Raw genomic sequence first — 16,042 nt, 5'->3', positions numbered from 1 at the left:
CAAATTATGATGATTGCGGATAATTGGTTGTGCACAAAACTATTTTAATTAACAACAAAATTTATTTTTTTTAATAAATTTATTTCTTTTAACAAAAACAAATAAACGGTTCAAATCAATTTATATAAAAAAATTTTTGTTTTGTAATACAAAATTTTTTTAAAACTTTGAATTGAGCCGCAAATTTGTTTTTTTAAATTTATTTCTATAGGGCTAGGTATTTGTTAAATAATTTTTTAAACAATTTTTTCTCTTCTTTTAAACAATAAATTCTTAAGATTTTTAAGTATCTGTATAAAATTTATTAATTCTTTGAAATAATATAAAATTTATTTATATAAATAAAAAATATATAAAATGCTTAAATGTTTTTCTTTTAATAAATAATAAAATTTTTTAAAAAATATATATACCTATTTATATATTTCTAAAATCCTGGTGTAAAATATTACAAATTTATTTAAAATTTTCCCAAAAAATATATTTTTGTATGCTTTTTTTTAAAATCAATAAAAAAGAATTTAAATAAAATGTATTTCATGACTTTTTAAAAAATTTACGTTGCGATATTTGGTTGTGTAACTTTTACCTTGATTTTAAACTAAAACTTTTTTAAAAATATATTAAATTAATAATAAAAATATTTTTTTAAATTTATCTTTTAAATAAAGTCATCAGACTAAATGAATACTAAATGGTTTGCTTAAGGATATTCACTTCATTTTTAAAAAGACAAGGCTATTGTCTGTATAATAGAAGAGACCACAATGTCAACTATATGGATCAGACGATAAACAATTGACTATAGATAAGACTATTATAGAGTCGACTATTGACAAGAGTACAGTCTCATCATACTATAGACTACTAGACTAGACTAGACTATAGACTAGACTATAGACTAGACTATAGACTAGACTATAGACTAGACTATAGACTAGACTATAGACTAGACTAGACTAGACTATAGACTAGACTATAGACTATAGACTAGACTATAGACTAGACTATAGACTAGACTGTAGACTAGACTATAGACTAGACTATAGACTAGACTATAGACTAGACTATAGACTAGACTATAGACTAGACTATAGACTAGACTATAGACTAGACTATAGACTAGACTATAGACTAGACTATAGACTAGACTGTAGACTAGACTATAGACTAGACTATAGACTAGACTATAGACTAGACTATAGACTAGACTATAGACTAGACTATAGACTAGACTAGAGACTAGACTAGAGGCTTGACTATAGACTAGACTAGAGGCTTGACTATAGACTAGACTATAGATTATAATATAGACTACACTATTTTCAAGACAATAGACTACAGACAAGGCTATATCCTCGACTGTGGACAAGACTATCATCTCGATTATAGACCAAACTATAGCCTCATGACTAGACATAAGACTACAGCCTTGACTATAACATCAACTAAAGACAAGACTACAGCCTTAAGAATAGATAAGACTACAGCCTCGGCTGTAAACAAGATTATAGAAGAGATTAAAGATTATAATATGGACCAGTCTATACAAGACTTTATTATAGTCCCTACATATACTATTTGCGACACACATTTTTAAGCTTGAGAAATCACATGAAAACCTTTTTATATAAATGAACTGAATATCCTTAACACTTGTAAATAAATATTGTTTTTAACTAAAGTAAATACTATCTTAAATTTCGAATAAAATGTCTAATAAAATTCAAGAAAACTTTAAATGACAACACTAAAAAGCTTTATGAAAGCAACAGTTAAAGAAAAGTGTTAACTTAGTACAGTGTATCACAATGAGAAACGTACACAGTTAGTTTAACTAATTTACACAATCAAATTGTTTTAAAAAGAAAAAGCTACGAATTTAAATTTTAACAACATTTTGCTAAACCAAAAGAAACCAAGTTTTCAAAAAAAAACTACAATTTTGTCTAAAACTCTTAAAACAAAACCAAAAAAAAAATTACAAATCAAACGTTGTAAGTACAATATTTGTGTCATTTTTGTGTCCTTCTAGGAACTTATTTCAATTGCATTATGTTTATGGTGGCTTCATCAGTTGTGTCAACCATACTTATCCTCAATTATCATCATAGAAATCCAGATACGCATGAAATGAGTGAATGGGTAATAATATTTTTAAAAAAACAAACAAACTGAAAAAAAAAGAATTATTTAAAAATAAACTAAAACTTTTTTAAACTTAATAACACAACAAAATACTAATACATTATTAACAAATACACAAGCAAACATAAACTTAAACACTCACCTACACTAAATATTAAAATACTTACATATACTTTTATAAATATTTTTTTTTAAACAAATAATATATTTTATATACAAACTACTATACTTATATATATATAATAAAAAACACACGCTTAATTAATTTATGAAAAACTGCTTAATAAAATTAAAAAAAAAAAAATATTTGCAAAAACAGAAATGATTTAATGCATGCTGGAAAAAATTAAGAAAGAAAAAGATTTGTAAAATAAAAATTTTCTTTAAACACTTGTTAAATTAAAAGTTTAAAAACAGTAAATATTTTTTATTAAATTTTTTAATTATCAAAAAAAAAAAAATTAAACATTAATTTTCTTTTTATACATTTTTTATGTTTTCTCTTAAATCAAATCAATACTGGCAACTCAATAAAAAAAACGTTAAATATTTCAAAACGTTTATCCAAAAACCTATCTCCAAAATAAACTCTACTCTCTCACTGAACTTGTTACTACTCTACTACTACTCCTACCAAAATAAAACAACTCTGCTACAACTCTAACAACAACTACTACTTTTTTCAAAATAATCAACAACAATTTTACTGACCACTGTGATTAAAATATCATTTTATTTTTGCTACAATGAAACCACAATTAAATAAATTATTTAATTAATTTCGTAAATTAAACAAAAAAAAAAACTTTAAAAAATCCTACTAACATCATTTAAAAATAATAATTAATTAAAAAAAACACTTTACCCTAAATCGGTATGAAACAAAAAAAAAACTTACAATTCTTTAAAACATCTACAATAAAAACAAACAACAATCCAAAAAAAATATCAAAATTGATTGTTTTTCATACCATCATCATATTAACAAAAACCAAACAATATGTACCAACCAGATAAGAGTAATATTCCTTTATTGGTTACCTTGCATATTGCGCATGCAAAGACCTGGACAGGTTGGCTATGAATGCCCACCGCCTCCCTCATCATCGACATCCTCGAATAATGGCGACAAAAAGCAACACATACAAAATGTTGAATTGAAGGAAAGGTAATTAAAAAATAATTTACAACTTTTGAATATTTTCTTGCTCTATCTCTCTCTGTGTGTCTCTCTATCCCCCCCCCAAACCATCACTCGCTCTCACACAAAAACACATCTTTGCTCTGCGTTTTAGTGTCAATGTCAAAATTGTCAAATTCGTTTTGTTGTGGGGCTCCTCTCAAGGGATATTTTTTGCAATAAATTACAAATTTTTTAAAATAATTTCTTAATGTGTCTTTCCTTTTTTGGTTTTATTTGATTTTCCGGCAATATTTAGATCTTCAAAGTCTTTGCTGGCCAATGTTTTGGATATTGATGACGATTTTCGTTGTAATCATCGCTGTGCTAGTGCTACATTACCGCATCAACCCACATATTATCGAACCATGTACAGGTAAGTTGAAATATGAGTGATCGGCAATTAAGCTCCTTTTTCTGAAATTCCCCCTTAAAATATTGAAGGGCTTTTAGGTTAGGTTACGTTAATAGGAGGATGTATACTACATCAAATACGCAGAAATACACCTAGATCACTATCGGGCCTGTTGTGCGCTCCTTTTCATAAAAAAAAAATGTTCACAATTTCCTGGACGTAATTCCTAAGAACCTTTCGTGTTAGTCAGGAATGCTATTTCTGGAATAACATGACTTCCAAGATACTTGGATCTAACTTCGACGTAGGCCAGACAGTGGCAAAGAAAGTGCTACAGAGTTTCACTGTCTTCTACACATGCTCTACATTCGTCTGAATCCGCACGTCCAATTTTGTATAAATTGAAGGGCTTTTAAACTACCAGAAAATTGTATAAACCAAACAACAAAATGAAACCCCTTTTAACCACAACATGTAATTCATATTTCTGCTACATTACCTTCATTTAAAATGACCCTCTGTCATTTATGTGTTCTACCTTAAACTCACTTAATGCAATCTCGAGTGCAATACTGCTTCACAGGAATCACAATAATCAATTGCCAAGAAATAGTAATGATAATATCAGCCAACTTACATCCGTTTACATTTTTATATGTATGTATGTGTGTATATATATATATATTGTGTAAAATTTTCCTTATTTTTCATTTGTGATTTGTTTTTGTACAACTTCCAAGAAACGCACCAAGTGACAAAAGTATAATAATATGATACTGTGATGATGATGTTAAATACACCTTGTTCAACAATGTTAGTAGCAAAACATCTGGTATATGATGATTTTTTATGTATATATAGGGATGTAATAAATATCCTGTCCTGTACTCAAGTACCTGATAATAACCACTTGTTTAAGCAGCATACATTGAGAAACTTTTTGCAACAACTTAAGAGTGGGTGGCACGTAAAATAACATTCATTCATAATCAAATATTTAATAACAATGACAGCAAATTGAAAAATAAATAAAAAAGGGGGAAAATTTATATACAAGTAGGATACGTGTTAGGGAGGTAACATTAAACACAAAAAAAAAATTGTTCACTCGAGTAGGAGTAAGTAGTAAGTAGTCAAAAAGTTTATCTTTAAAATCAAAGAATATTCTTGATGATTCTTTGAGATATTAATCATGTATTAGAAATTAATTTCTAAGAAATTTTCTTCGAAATCTGCTCAAACACATAGTTTAACTTTTTACAACATATTGGCTGTTTTAGGGATTACATTTCTTGGTATATATTTCTATCTCAATTTTTTAGATTTTTTTCTTTTCTTATTTCTTAAAGTTTTTTATTTAAAAACTTTTTTTTCGCAAACTTTAAACTCTGTATGCGTTTTATTTTAACATTATAAGCTTCCATCAGTCACTTTATAACAGCTGATACAGTGTAGTACATTGCAAAAGTTTATATATACTATACCGGTTGTAATAAGTATATTGTCACATTGCTAATTCATAGATATGGGCTAATACATTAAATATATGAATGAACAGAAGAGCTAGAAAACATACATATTTTCTTATACTTTCTTCAAATTTGTAAATTTATGTTTCGGAAAATGTCGTGCAGGATACTCCCCCATTTACTACCATTAGGTTCTATATTTATTTTATCTTTGTCTGTCCTTAGAATGTGATTGGATAGTTGCTGAGACAATGGACTTCTATTATAGGCTACTATGAACTATCTGGTGAAATAAAATCTTAAGATCTCAATCAGTCTTAAAATTACCAGTAAATACAGACCGTTAAAATCAGAAGTTATTATCATATTTTCCTTCGCGGACCACTCTTAGTTTCCTTAAGCAAGGACTGCAGTCTTCTACTATAACTTTCATTCACTTTCATTCCTTGGGGAACCCTTCACAGGTCCTCCGGATCAGTTTGAATATCGATTCATATAACCAAGAATGAGATTGGGTTGTTATTGGAACCATGCTTTCAATAGACTCATCAGAAGTTGCCATCGTAGTTTTCTGCACGAACCACACTTCGTTTCCGCAAGCAGATGGTTCAGTCATTGGTATCATCTTCATTCGTTGGGGAATACAGTCACGAGCCACTCTTTGTTACCTCAAGCCAAGCAATGAAAGTAATACCTTTCATTGCTTCGCGAACACCCATGGCCACGGACACCGATTTTAAGCCGTTTATTTAGGTTAGGAGTACGAGACTCGATAAAAATAACCGGGTATGAAATTGGGTTGTTACAGAGACAATGCAGAGTTGGGAGTCTATTGACTTTTTTTTTTTGCTTTACAAATCCATATTACATTCCATAAGCAAATTTGCATAAGTAATCACTTCTATATCTTAGGGAATTCTTCCCTCATTTAAACCGTTTAAATGTTGATCTATAACACCCCGTAAATTAGCTGGATGATCTAAATGGCCACAGACACTTATTTGGAAATGTTGGGAAAAGTTCGGTGGGATCCAAACCATTCACCGGGAAAAAGAAATGCTACCAATACCTCTAGTCTGCCGGGATTATAAACTGGTGATGATCAAATGTATCCTCGTTCTTCAATTGGAATGATTTATTATGGGATGTAACCAGAGAACCACAAAATATGGTAACACGGGAACTGGTAGCCCATAGGGCAGAGTTTCGGAATATGTCTTGTCCCGGTTATTGTAGAGGTCCTTCGGCTATGGTTTAAACACAAATATTGGTTAAAAGACAGATGCACGGTCCATATTTCTGGATAAGTTTGGTGCTGTTGCCTAGACAACAGATATCTCACAGAGGAGTCATTGTGGGTATAGTCAAGTGTATATGGGTACGGATAGATGTAGGGGCCTCATCCATCCGTATGCCTAGATTGAGTGTGATGGATTTTTCTCTATTATTGTGTCGGATGAATGAGAAGTGTGCTATATTGAATGGTGATGGATGTAAGGTATCTTATCCAAGTGATACCATTAAATTTTCCTTTTCCGGGTATATTCAGGGTTTACTCTGTTTATAACAAATTTACCACAGTATGTTCTCTGTGAGTAAGAACAAGTCCTCGACTTATTTGATGGATTTGGACTCTAGTTGCAGTCATTACAATTAGATATGCTACACTTAATAATATCATAGGGAAAAACACTTAAATGCGAATCCATCATTGTAGAATGTTTGGATTCTACAGATATCAACACAAATGCGCACTACCAACTGCAGTAGACTATAGAAAGCTAATTATAGTAATATAAAACTTTAACAAACTTTAAGCACAGTCAAAAGTTTTCAATTACGCTATTAACATTGTAAACAATTTAACTTTTTCCTTAAACATTAAGTAACTTAATTTATCTATGTACTCCTCCATATTGCCTTTACAAGGTAAACAAAAACTTAAGGAAAAAACGCACGCAAGTATCATTAGAATTTGATGTTGAACACGTGCAACACATATTTCAACAGGAGAGTGTTAATGTGGACACCCACACCTAGCAGAGCTCTTATAAGTACATATATATAAAGTCATACATAAATTTATATCCTACATATATATAAGCATATACATTAGGCTAGCCCCATTTGTATGAAGTAAAATGAAAGCTTGGTTCATGCTCAAAAAGGAGCTTTTTAAGCTTTGTTCTATCTAAACAAATATTGGCGTCTAGACAAAAATTTGAGAAATGTTATCTTTGAAGGAACTAAATTTTCTATTCGGAACCAACCTAATATACAAACGTACTATTATAAATACATATTATTAACCTACACATACTAAGTATTTCGACATATACATACATATATAATCATATTACTTTTAACTTATAGACAAGGAGATGATGGTAGTGTTGGCCCTGTTGGTCCTGTTGGTGATACTAGAATGCATGAAGCCATATCACACACCTGTCTAAGTTCATCAGCTGAATATGAATTGGCTTTAATATTGAAAGAGTTAAGATGGATAACGGATCAGGTAAGCTTAAGAATATAAATGTTTAATGCTTAAGATTTAAAATAAGTAAAAAAATATATAGGAAATATTTACATACATATGTATAGTACTTATTTACATATAAATAGACATATAAAATCATATTAATATACTGCTAAGCACGAGTGAGTATAAGGATATAACCCAGCAAAATTTGTTAAAGAAATAAATATTCGTAGTACTCTCTCTTTGAAAAAGACTTTGAGACAGCCAATGAAAACTTAGGCTGACAAATGCTGTATTCCTTGGAGACAAATTTTGCTGGGTTATATAGCAACTGATGTGTTTTTTTTTATAATCTAACAAATATACTCTTTAACACAAATATTGTCATGTGTAAATCCTTTTTTTTTTTTGCAAATAATTTAAGTTAAAAAAAGAAGATGAAGTTGGTGAGGTAACAAGAGATTGGAAATTTGCTGCCATGGTAGTGGATCGTTTGTGCCTTATTGTTTTTACGTTATTTACCATAATTGCCACATTGGCTGTATTATTTTCAGCGCCTCATTTTATTGTAAGTGTATTTCAAATTCCTACAAAACAAAATGATGCCAAAAACAAAACAATTACATTTTAGTTGTTATTATTTTTTTTTATTTTCTTTTTATTTCTTTCTACCTTTTCTTTAGTTATTTTCATTATATTTCTGTGTCGTTGTTTAATTTCCTGTCAAAAATCTTTTTTAACTCATATTGTTACTTAAACATTTTTACAGTTCCCATAACTTTATGGACATTGGTTTATATTCTATTATGCGAATGTGTTACGAGATCTTTTGCTAAAATATTTAAACAAATTAAATAATAGACGTAGTAGTACAACAACAACAACAACAACAATATATCCGCTTGACATCAACAAGTTTTATACTAAGTTTTGCCATTGGAATTTTTACAAAGAAACCAAAAGAAAAACAATTAATTTTTATTTTAAGCACATGTGCCTGGTCAACGAAAACAAAATTATAAATTATATTAATTAAAACAACAACAACAACAACAACAAAAAGAAGAACAACAATGCAATAATTAAACGTAATAAAAATAATTAATTACAATTTAATTAAGCTTAGGTTAGCTAAAACATACCGAAAACATGAAGAAAATACAAGCAAATTTATAAATCAAAAAAAAAACTGCAAATTAATAAAACAAACGCGTAATAATTTTTAATTTTAAAACCAGCTTCCAAAATGAAATATATAATAAAGCTTCAAATCATATCCGAAAAAAGAGAAAAAAATAATATGCAAAATTTTAAATTTAGTTTAGCGAAGACACAAACCGGAAATTTGTAAACATAAATACATTAAAGCTGAGGAACAATTTAAAAAAAAGCTTTTAAGTGTTACTTTCTTTAAAGTTTAGAATAAGCTTTAAGCTAACAGTTTTGATTAATATTATAATTAAAAAAGCTTTAAGCTTCCTTAAAAAGACAAATCTTTGGAATTGCTATAATAAAAAGCTTTTAATTTTAGTAGATTTATTTTTCTTTGAAAGCGGAAGCAAATTTTAAACATTTCGACTACTAATAGTAACGGTCGTTAACGGTTATTTTTTGAAAAAGTTTGATCATAAATTCTATACAATAATCTCATTTCTAAACCTACTCTTCTTATCATTTTACACTATTTTATTTAAATTATATGTTATTTTAATTTTAAACATATTTTTTTCTTCAGTTTTTTGTGTCTAACCATCTTGAAATTTCTGAATCTCTTACTACTACATCTCGTTAAGTCTATGCTTATGTTTAGCACAGACATTAAGCTCAGAAACTGAAGTAGTTTTTTCTTTTATAAAGAAAAAAATATTTCAGACTTTGAGTATTTTTTTGTATTTAACTACATAAAAACATATTAAATAAAAATTTACTAAAAACAATTGAAAAAAGAAATATTAAAAATATATTTTTTATAAAATAAAAATTCTTTACCATAGGTTACGAATTTCCAACACTGAAATCTTAACCATCTCCTTAAAAATTATATTTATATAAATCATTAAAACCTAATGATTTTATGAAATTTAAAAATTTACTTTATATTGAAATGGAATTAAACGCAAAATATGGAGACAGGTAGATGTGTAAGTGATAATCAAAAAAAAAAAATATTTACTTAATAATTTAAATTTATATTTTATATGGACTTTTTTAAAAGTTTTATCTATGGATTTATTAGCAATGGCTTGAAGGGACGTATACATGAAATACCTTGAGATATCTGAGGTAAAAAGGCGATCAGTTCATTGTTCAAATCTAACTAATCTACTAATTATAATTCCCCATTATCTTCCAATTTATGTTATGTCCTGAAGCTATGTTAAGTTCTCATTGTTGTAATGTTGAGATACTGTTCTTAATCTCATAGATATGATGTTTCTTAGAAAGATCTTGAATAGACTGTATGCATTTGATGATAGATCCCATTTTGGTGTATCACAATTCCGGGATAAAGAGGTGCTACCAGTATCTCTAGTCTGCCGGGACAATAAACTGGTGATGATCAAATAAATCCTCGGACATGGGGTCGAACCAGAGCACCAGATATTCTATTACTTCAGGTAGCCTGTTGCCCGCAGGACTTTGTCCTGGCTGATCAGTTAGTAATGGTTCCTTCAGGAACCACGTAGTGGCTGTGGGTGAAATATAACTTTCAGGATAAGTTTCTGTTACCGCTCCTAGTTTCTAGGAGTGGTACAAACCACAGGGCAAAGCAGTGGATTAAAAAATGTTGAATTTGAGCTGATAATTCAAGGATAGTATCTGATGGATGAGATGGATTCTGAGTTGTATTCGAGGTGTTGTCGGGTGGAGTGGCGGTGGAGTTGGATGAGACCTTAATCTTTGTGTGTTGTAGTTAACTCTAAAACATGCTCAACTTATCACATTAGGTCCTTGTAGCCACTGAAATAAGTATTGTCAATTAAAAAAGGATCCGTGCTTTGTATTACCAATTTGTTGCCCCTAGGTGCTGTTGACGAAACAACAGAGCCATCTCAGTAGTGTGGTTGGGCGACTTAAGAGGACAAGGAATTCACTGGGTTGAGTCTTTAGCTGACAGACAGAGCATTCTTCATATCATCAATAGGGTATTTCACCTGATGTTGGGGGAGCCGCTTCTATTCGGCTCTAGCCAGTGATTGTCTTTTCCTTGTCGGGGTTTTATTGAACTTGACTCATGATACCTTTCAACGGGATTACTATGGCAAGAGATTAGATAGCTCGAGTACTTGTGCAAAGTGCTTGTACATGGACCGGCAGAACTATGTACATAAATTCTTACCTGCGTGTAAGAAGCACAAACGGGCGGTGGTGAGTCGTCAAAGAAGCTTATCCTGTTGATGAAAAAGACCACCGTGAAATAAGGCGTCGAGTAAAGCACTTCGATATTCTTGTCTGTACTTGCAGCGTTTGTCCGGATGTTCAGGGTTTACTTTGTTCACACCAGATTTACCACACTCTTTGAGTAAGAACAAGACCTACCAATTACATACGTCTCTAGGTGCTGTTGCCGAGCAAAGTGATTGTGACATGGACCGGCAGAACTATCTACAAAAATTACAGTTGTGAGTCATGTAATAAGCTCACCCTGTAGTTGTACTAGCATACAGTACCACCGTGAAATAAGGCCAACACGGCAGGTGTTTACTCAAAGCGCTTCGACTTCTGCAACAAGCATTTACTTCATTCTTTCACATGCCTTCAATGGTAAACTATATGCAAAAGGAACTGAACAGATTATAATTAGGTGCCTCTACTAAAGTAAAGGGTTCTGGTATAATTCGGCAATTCTCGATTATAAAGATAATTCACATTTGCTTAAAAGTAAGATACTTCAGTTTTTAATACCATCCAATATACTGCTTATAACTTCAGACACCTCCGGAAGCACTTCTTCTGTGACTCTAGAAGATCCGTCGGCAAGAAGTTTCTCATTGTTAACATTTCAAATTTCTTGAACGTCAGATTTTACCTTCATCTGTCACTCTAGATGATACCTCAGTATTAAATTTCTGTTTGCTTATGCCATTTCAGAAGAAGTCTTTCTTCTGTAACTCTAGAATATTTTTCAAAAAGAAGTTTCCAGTTTTTGACTTTTCAAGTTTTCCGAACTTCGATTTTAAACGTCTTTTGTGACTCTAGAAGACTCCTCGACAAGAAGTTTCTTATTGTTTAGAATATCGCTTTGTTAACCGTCTATTCTACCGTCAATAACCTCAGACATCTCCGGAAGCTTTTATTTTTTGATTCTAGAGGATATATCAGCAAGTGGTTTCTTGAAGTTCGTTTCCGTTTAAATCCATGCTGTTGCTGCACTTGTTTAGCCTCGTGGCCTGGTCTTTAGCTTTGGAATAAAATTCTGATATGGTGATCTTTATCGGCCAATATCTTTCTAATTGGACTCTGGCTACCGTATCCGCTATAAAGCTAGTGCTGTAGATATCGATATATGAGTATTTTTTAGAATGATTCCTAGTTCCCTTCCATCTAATAGCTTAGAGCCGTTCGTCTAGCAACAGATTTCTACAGATTGCTGGTCCTTTCCGCTTGGCCGTGTTCTTCTGTCTATGATCAATGTCTAGCAATATTAGACAAGTTCTGTCTCGGGTATGCAATAATCGATCAAGACGTCAAGTACACATTGATGACGAGGCAGTAGAGCCTTTGATCGAATTGCTTCGTATACTCTATAGTTGAGGGATGGTACGTTCGATGTCTGTGTGTAACCCTTCTAATTCTGTTTATAACTTTGCAGGACGTCCAGTATACATTGATGAAGAGCTCTATAACAGCCTGTGATCCAACTGTCTCTTATATGTTATGTTTAGAGGAAAACCCAACAAGACTTCCACAGTTTCGATTGGCATAGTGTTCATGTCACATCTAAACTGTGATCCAACTGTGTCTTATATGTTATGTTTAGAGGAAAACCCAAAAAGACTTCCACAATTTCGATTGGCATAGTGTTCATGTCACATATAAAACAAGATTATTTAGGCGTTAAAATTGGTCTAATGACGATTTTATCGTTCTCTTATATATATGGTGCTTCCGATCATTACCATTCAGAGAAATCTGTGCTCTTTTAACATGTGTACAAATTTCCTCAACTCTAGTATATTATTTAGTTGTTTATCTCAATGCGTCAAGATGACGATCGATCATAGTTCTTCATTACTTTATTATTCACTTCAACACGTTATATTTATACAATCCAGTGAGTTTCCAAGATTCTTAGAGAGTTTGCTGTTTCTGAAAAATATTTGTTTTCCATTTGATGTTTCGAACAAAATTTCATATAGAGCTGTTGAATAGATGTCGAATATTTTTGAATAGAATTACTTAGTATCACTGTAAAATTGTAAATAGTTTGTGGTTTGTGTATTGGCTAAACTGTAGTCTTAAATTGATCATTAGCTTAATACAAAAATTATTTTATTATTTTCTACATGGTTTAGTAATATAATTTGTTTTAAATTTAATTTGGAAAATAAAAAAATAAAAACAAAAAAATGTTTGTTGCTGTGATAGGATCAATTTGAAGATAAAACAAAATAGAATATGCATTAAAATCAAATAAATTTTGTACAAAATTTAAAGAATAATAATTAAAAGGAATAAAAACTTGAATACGCAACAAGTATTAAAAAGGAAGAACAGCAACTTTAAAATCAAGTTTAGAAAAAATCATAAAAAAATTAAATAAATATAACGAGTTTAAAGTAAAATACAACAACAAAAAATCTATATGAAAAATATTGTCTGAAAAGACTAAACAGTATAAAGTTAACTATTTTTTAAAAGACAAATATTAAAAAAAAACAACAATATTGAGTATATAAAAAAACATAAATGCCAAATTATTATTAAATTATTATAAATAAAATTAATAAATACTAGTTATGTAGTTATAAATAAAACAAAAACAAACAAAATATTTTAATCATAAACAATAAAAGACAAAAAAAAACAAAAAATTATTCAAGTAAATAGTTAAATTAAATTATATTAATTAACAATTAAGTCCCCCAAAATTATGAAGAAAATATACAGTAAAAAGTTAACATTGCATAATTCGTAATTAAATATATAATTTAGGTTAATAAATTAAAACAAAAGAAATTCCAGTTTAAAAAAAAATTAAATTCTAGTAGATTTTTTAATTTCCTCCCCCCTTTAGGCTTAAACTCACATACAAATGAGTTGAATAATTGAAAATTTTCAGCTGAACATATAAATTATAAAGAAATTAATAAAAAAAAATAAAGGCAAGACAAACAAATCATTAAATGAAGTAAATAATAGTTATTTATGTCACATTGACATGCTTGTTTACTTTGGGTTTTTTATATACAAAAATACAAAATATATTTAAATACTTAATTATAAACCTACATACGAGAACATACAACAAATAGTACATAACTACATATACATTATATACTAAATAGGTATTAAATAATTAAAATCAAATATGATAATTGAAAAATATGTATTAATGTGACCAACTATTGGAGAATTGCTAATTTCTATTAGGAGCCGTATGACTTTATAAAGATTTTGAATGTTGTTTAGTTTATAAATGATCCCTTAGATACTTATATCTGAATGAGTCTTAAACGAATAATTTTTTAATATCAATTTCTTCTGATATCGGAACCATAAAAATAGCTAAGATTACGGATCAACTTCTCGGAAAAGGTTTATAACTAAAGCCTATGTTGTATGTTTAGATTCTTTAGATTTCAAGCTTTTTGTAGGTCAGATGATTCCAATTGGAATATGTCATACCTTTAGAACTCATATCACTAGACTATTAATGATTGGTTAACGTAATAGTTTCCTGCGTGCAAGCAGTCAAGTAGAGTCGTAAGGACTCCGTTTTGACAAGACCCTTCTACTTGTCCAATATATCATAGTATATACCAGGCTGATATTAGATCCAACCTGTAGCAGTGAGATATCTTAATAGGTCATTTAGTAGATAATTTAATAAGTTTGAATGTCATGTATGTAATGTATAGATTGATACCCGTTTCCTCCTTCTCCCTGTCACAACTGAGACAAAATTCGTTGAAGAAGAATCCAAGCCGACTTGCCTACCTGTCCAAAGGACAATTATTAATGCCAACAACATCAATATCTTCCGTCTGTTTCGGGCTATAAGTTGTCTAGTACATTTATCATTGAAAGAAGGCATGGCTCCTGAAGAAAGAATCTGAAGATACTACTTTAAATAAACGCCAAAAGAGTTGGAGATATCCAAATAAAATACCGATCTGGCTAGCTCATCTGCTTGTTCATTTCCAAAGTAGTCTCTACAAGCAAGAACTCAGGGTAATGTCAGACTAACGGCCCAGCTATAACTGATCATTCTTGCATTGTCTGACCAAGGATATGGAAATATAAGAGTTCAATGAAAATCTATTCATAAGTTTCCAAGAATATTGAAATCATATAGAATCCTATATGTTGTCATTGTTGCAAATATGTTAGTCTCACAAAACACTACAGTTAATTGTACATTGATAGATCCTTATCGCAGCATCGTAGCAGAAAACACCAGAACCAACACCGCTACTCGTAATGAATCCCCAACAACCTCTTACGCCTGTTTTCGGTTAAAAGTTGGATAGCACGTTTCTTATTAGAAGAAAACATATTACATATTCTACATGTGTTCAGATTATTTTGAATAAAGAACCTGAGCTTTTAATAAATACCAATGGAATTGCGCCTAAAACAGCGTAAATTCCGATCTGACTGGCTCATATGTTTGTTCATTTCCATAGCAATCGCTATGTGTAGCTTTGACCAGTTATACTTGCATTTCCTGACCAATAAGGGTATGTTAATGTAAGTGTTTAATGAAAGAATATTGAGATCATATAATGTTCTACCGGCTGTCATTATTACGAAGACTTCAGCCTGAAAACGCTATAGTTATTCGAAGGACATTGAGCCACTCAGCAGATAAAACTGAACGAACAACACAGTTCATTTTGGAACCATCTGTATAATATATTCCTAGATAAAAGTCCATATGGGTCCGGTATGGGTCCGCTAAGTTACTAACAGAAATGATCAATATGTGAAGATCGATAAGAATAAAGTGCAATAAAGTATTCGGTACTTGTAAAGGGTTAGTTCTTAGAGCTCCTGTTATTCCAATAAGTGCTGATTTGTAGACTTTATATAGTGTGTCTACAATAAAGTTCTTCTTACTTCATCACGATTAATGCTTTATAAACAAAATATATCTAGTTGATGTCAGAGTGGTCTTCATCATTATTTACTTCAGATCATGTATCAAATATTTTTAGAATACTGTTCCGTTCCATGTCTCATAT

At 30.3% G+C, this 16,042-nt stretch overlaps 1 protein-coding gene across 1 annotated transcript in view; it reads left to right on the top strand.

The window, feature by feature from the left end:
• Window positions 1–13,543, top strand: part of LOC119606049 (neuronal acetylcholine receptor subunit alpha-7) — a 165,366-nt gene extending 151,823 nt beyond the window's left edge. The window contains exons 8-13 of the mRNA XM_037959422.1: window positions 2,036–2,145; window positions 3,162–3,316; window positions 3,588–3,704; window positions 7,526–7,670; window positions 8,059–8,202; window positions 8,404–13,543. Of these exons, the coding sequence (XP_037815350.1) occupies window positions 2,036–2,145; window positions 3,162–3,316; window positions 3,588–3,704; window positions 7,526–7,670; window positions 8,059–8,202; window positions 8,404–8,412 (680 nt within the window). The 3' untranslated portion in view covers window positions 8,413–13,543. The remainder of the gene's footprint in view (window positions 1–2,035; window positions 2,146–3,161; window positions 3,317–3,587; window positions 3,705–7,525; window positions 7,671–8,058; window positions 8,203–8,403) is intronic.
• Window positions 13,544–16,042: the final 2,499 nt, after the last annotated feature.

This window comes from Lucilia sericata, unplaced genomic scaffold, assembly GCF_015586225.1.
Source record: "Lucilia sericata isolate MDLA Ls3-8-SP2 unplaced genomic scaffold, ASM1558622v1 Contig000548F_arrow, whole genome shotgun sequence".
Classification (NCBI taxonomy): Eukaryota; Metazoa; Arthropoda; class Insecta; order Diptera; family Calliphoridae; genus Lucilia; species Lucilia sericata.
The sequence above is the reverse complement of the archived record's forward strand: the minus strand, read 5'-3'. Positions and strand labels throughout refer to the sequence as shown.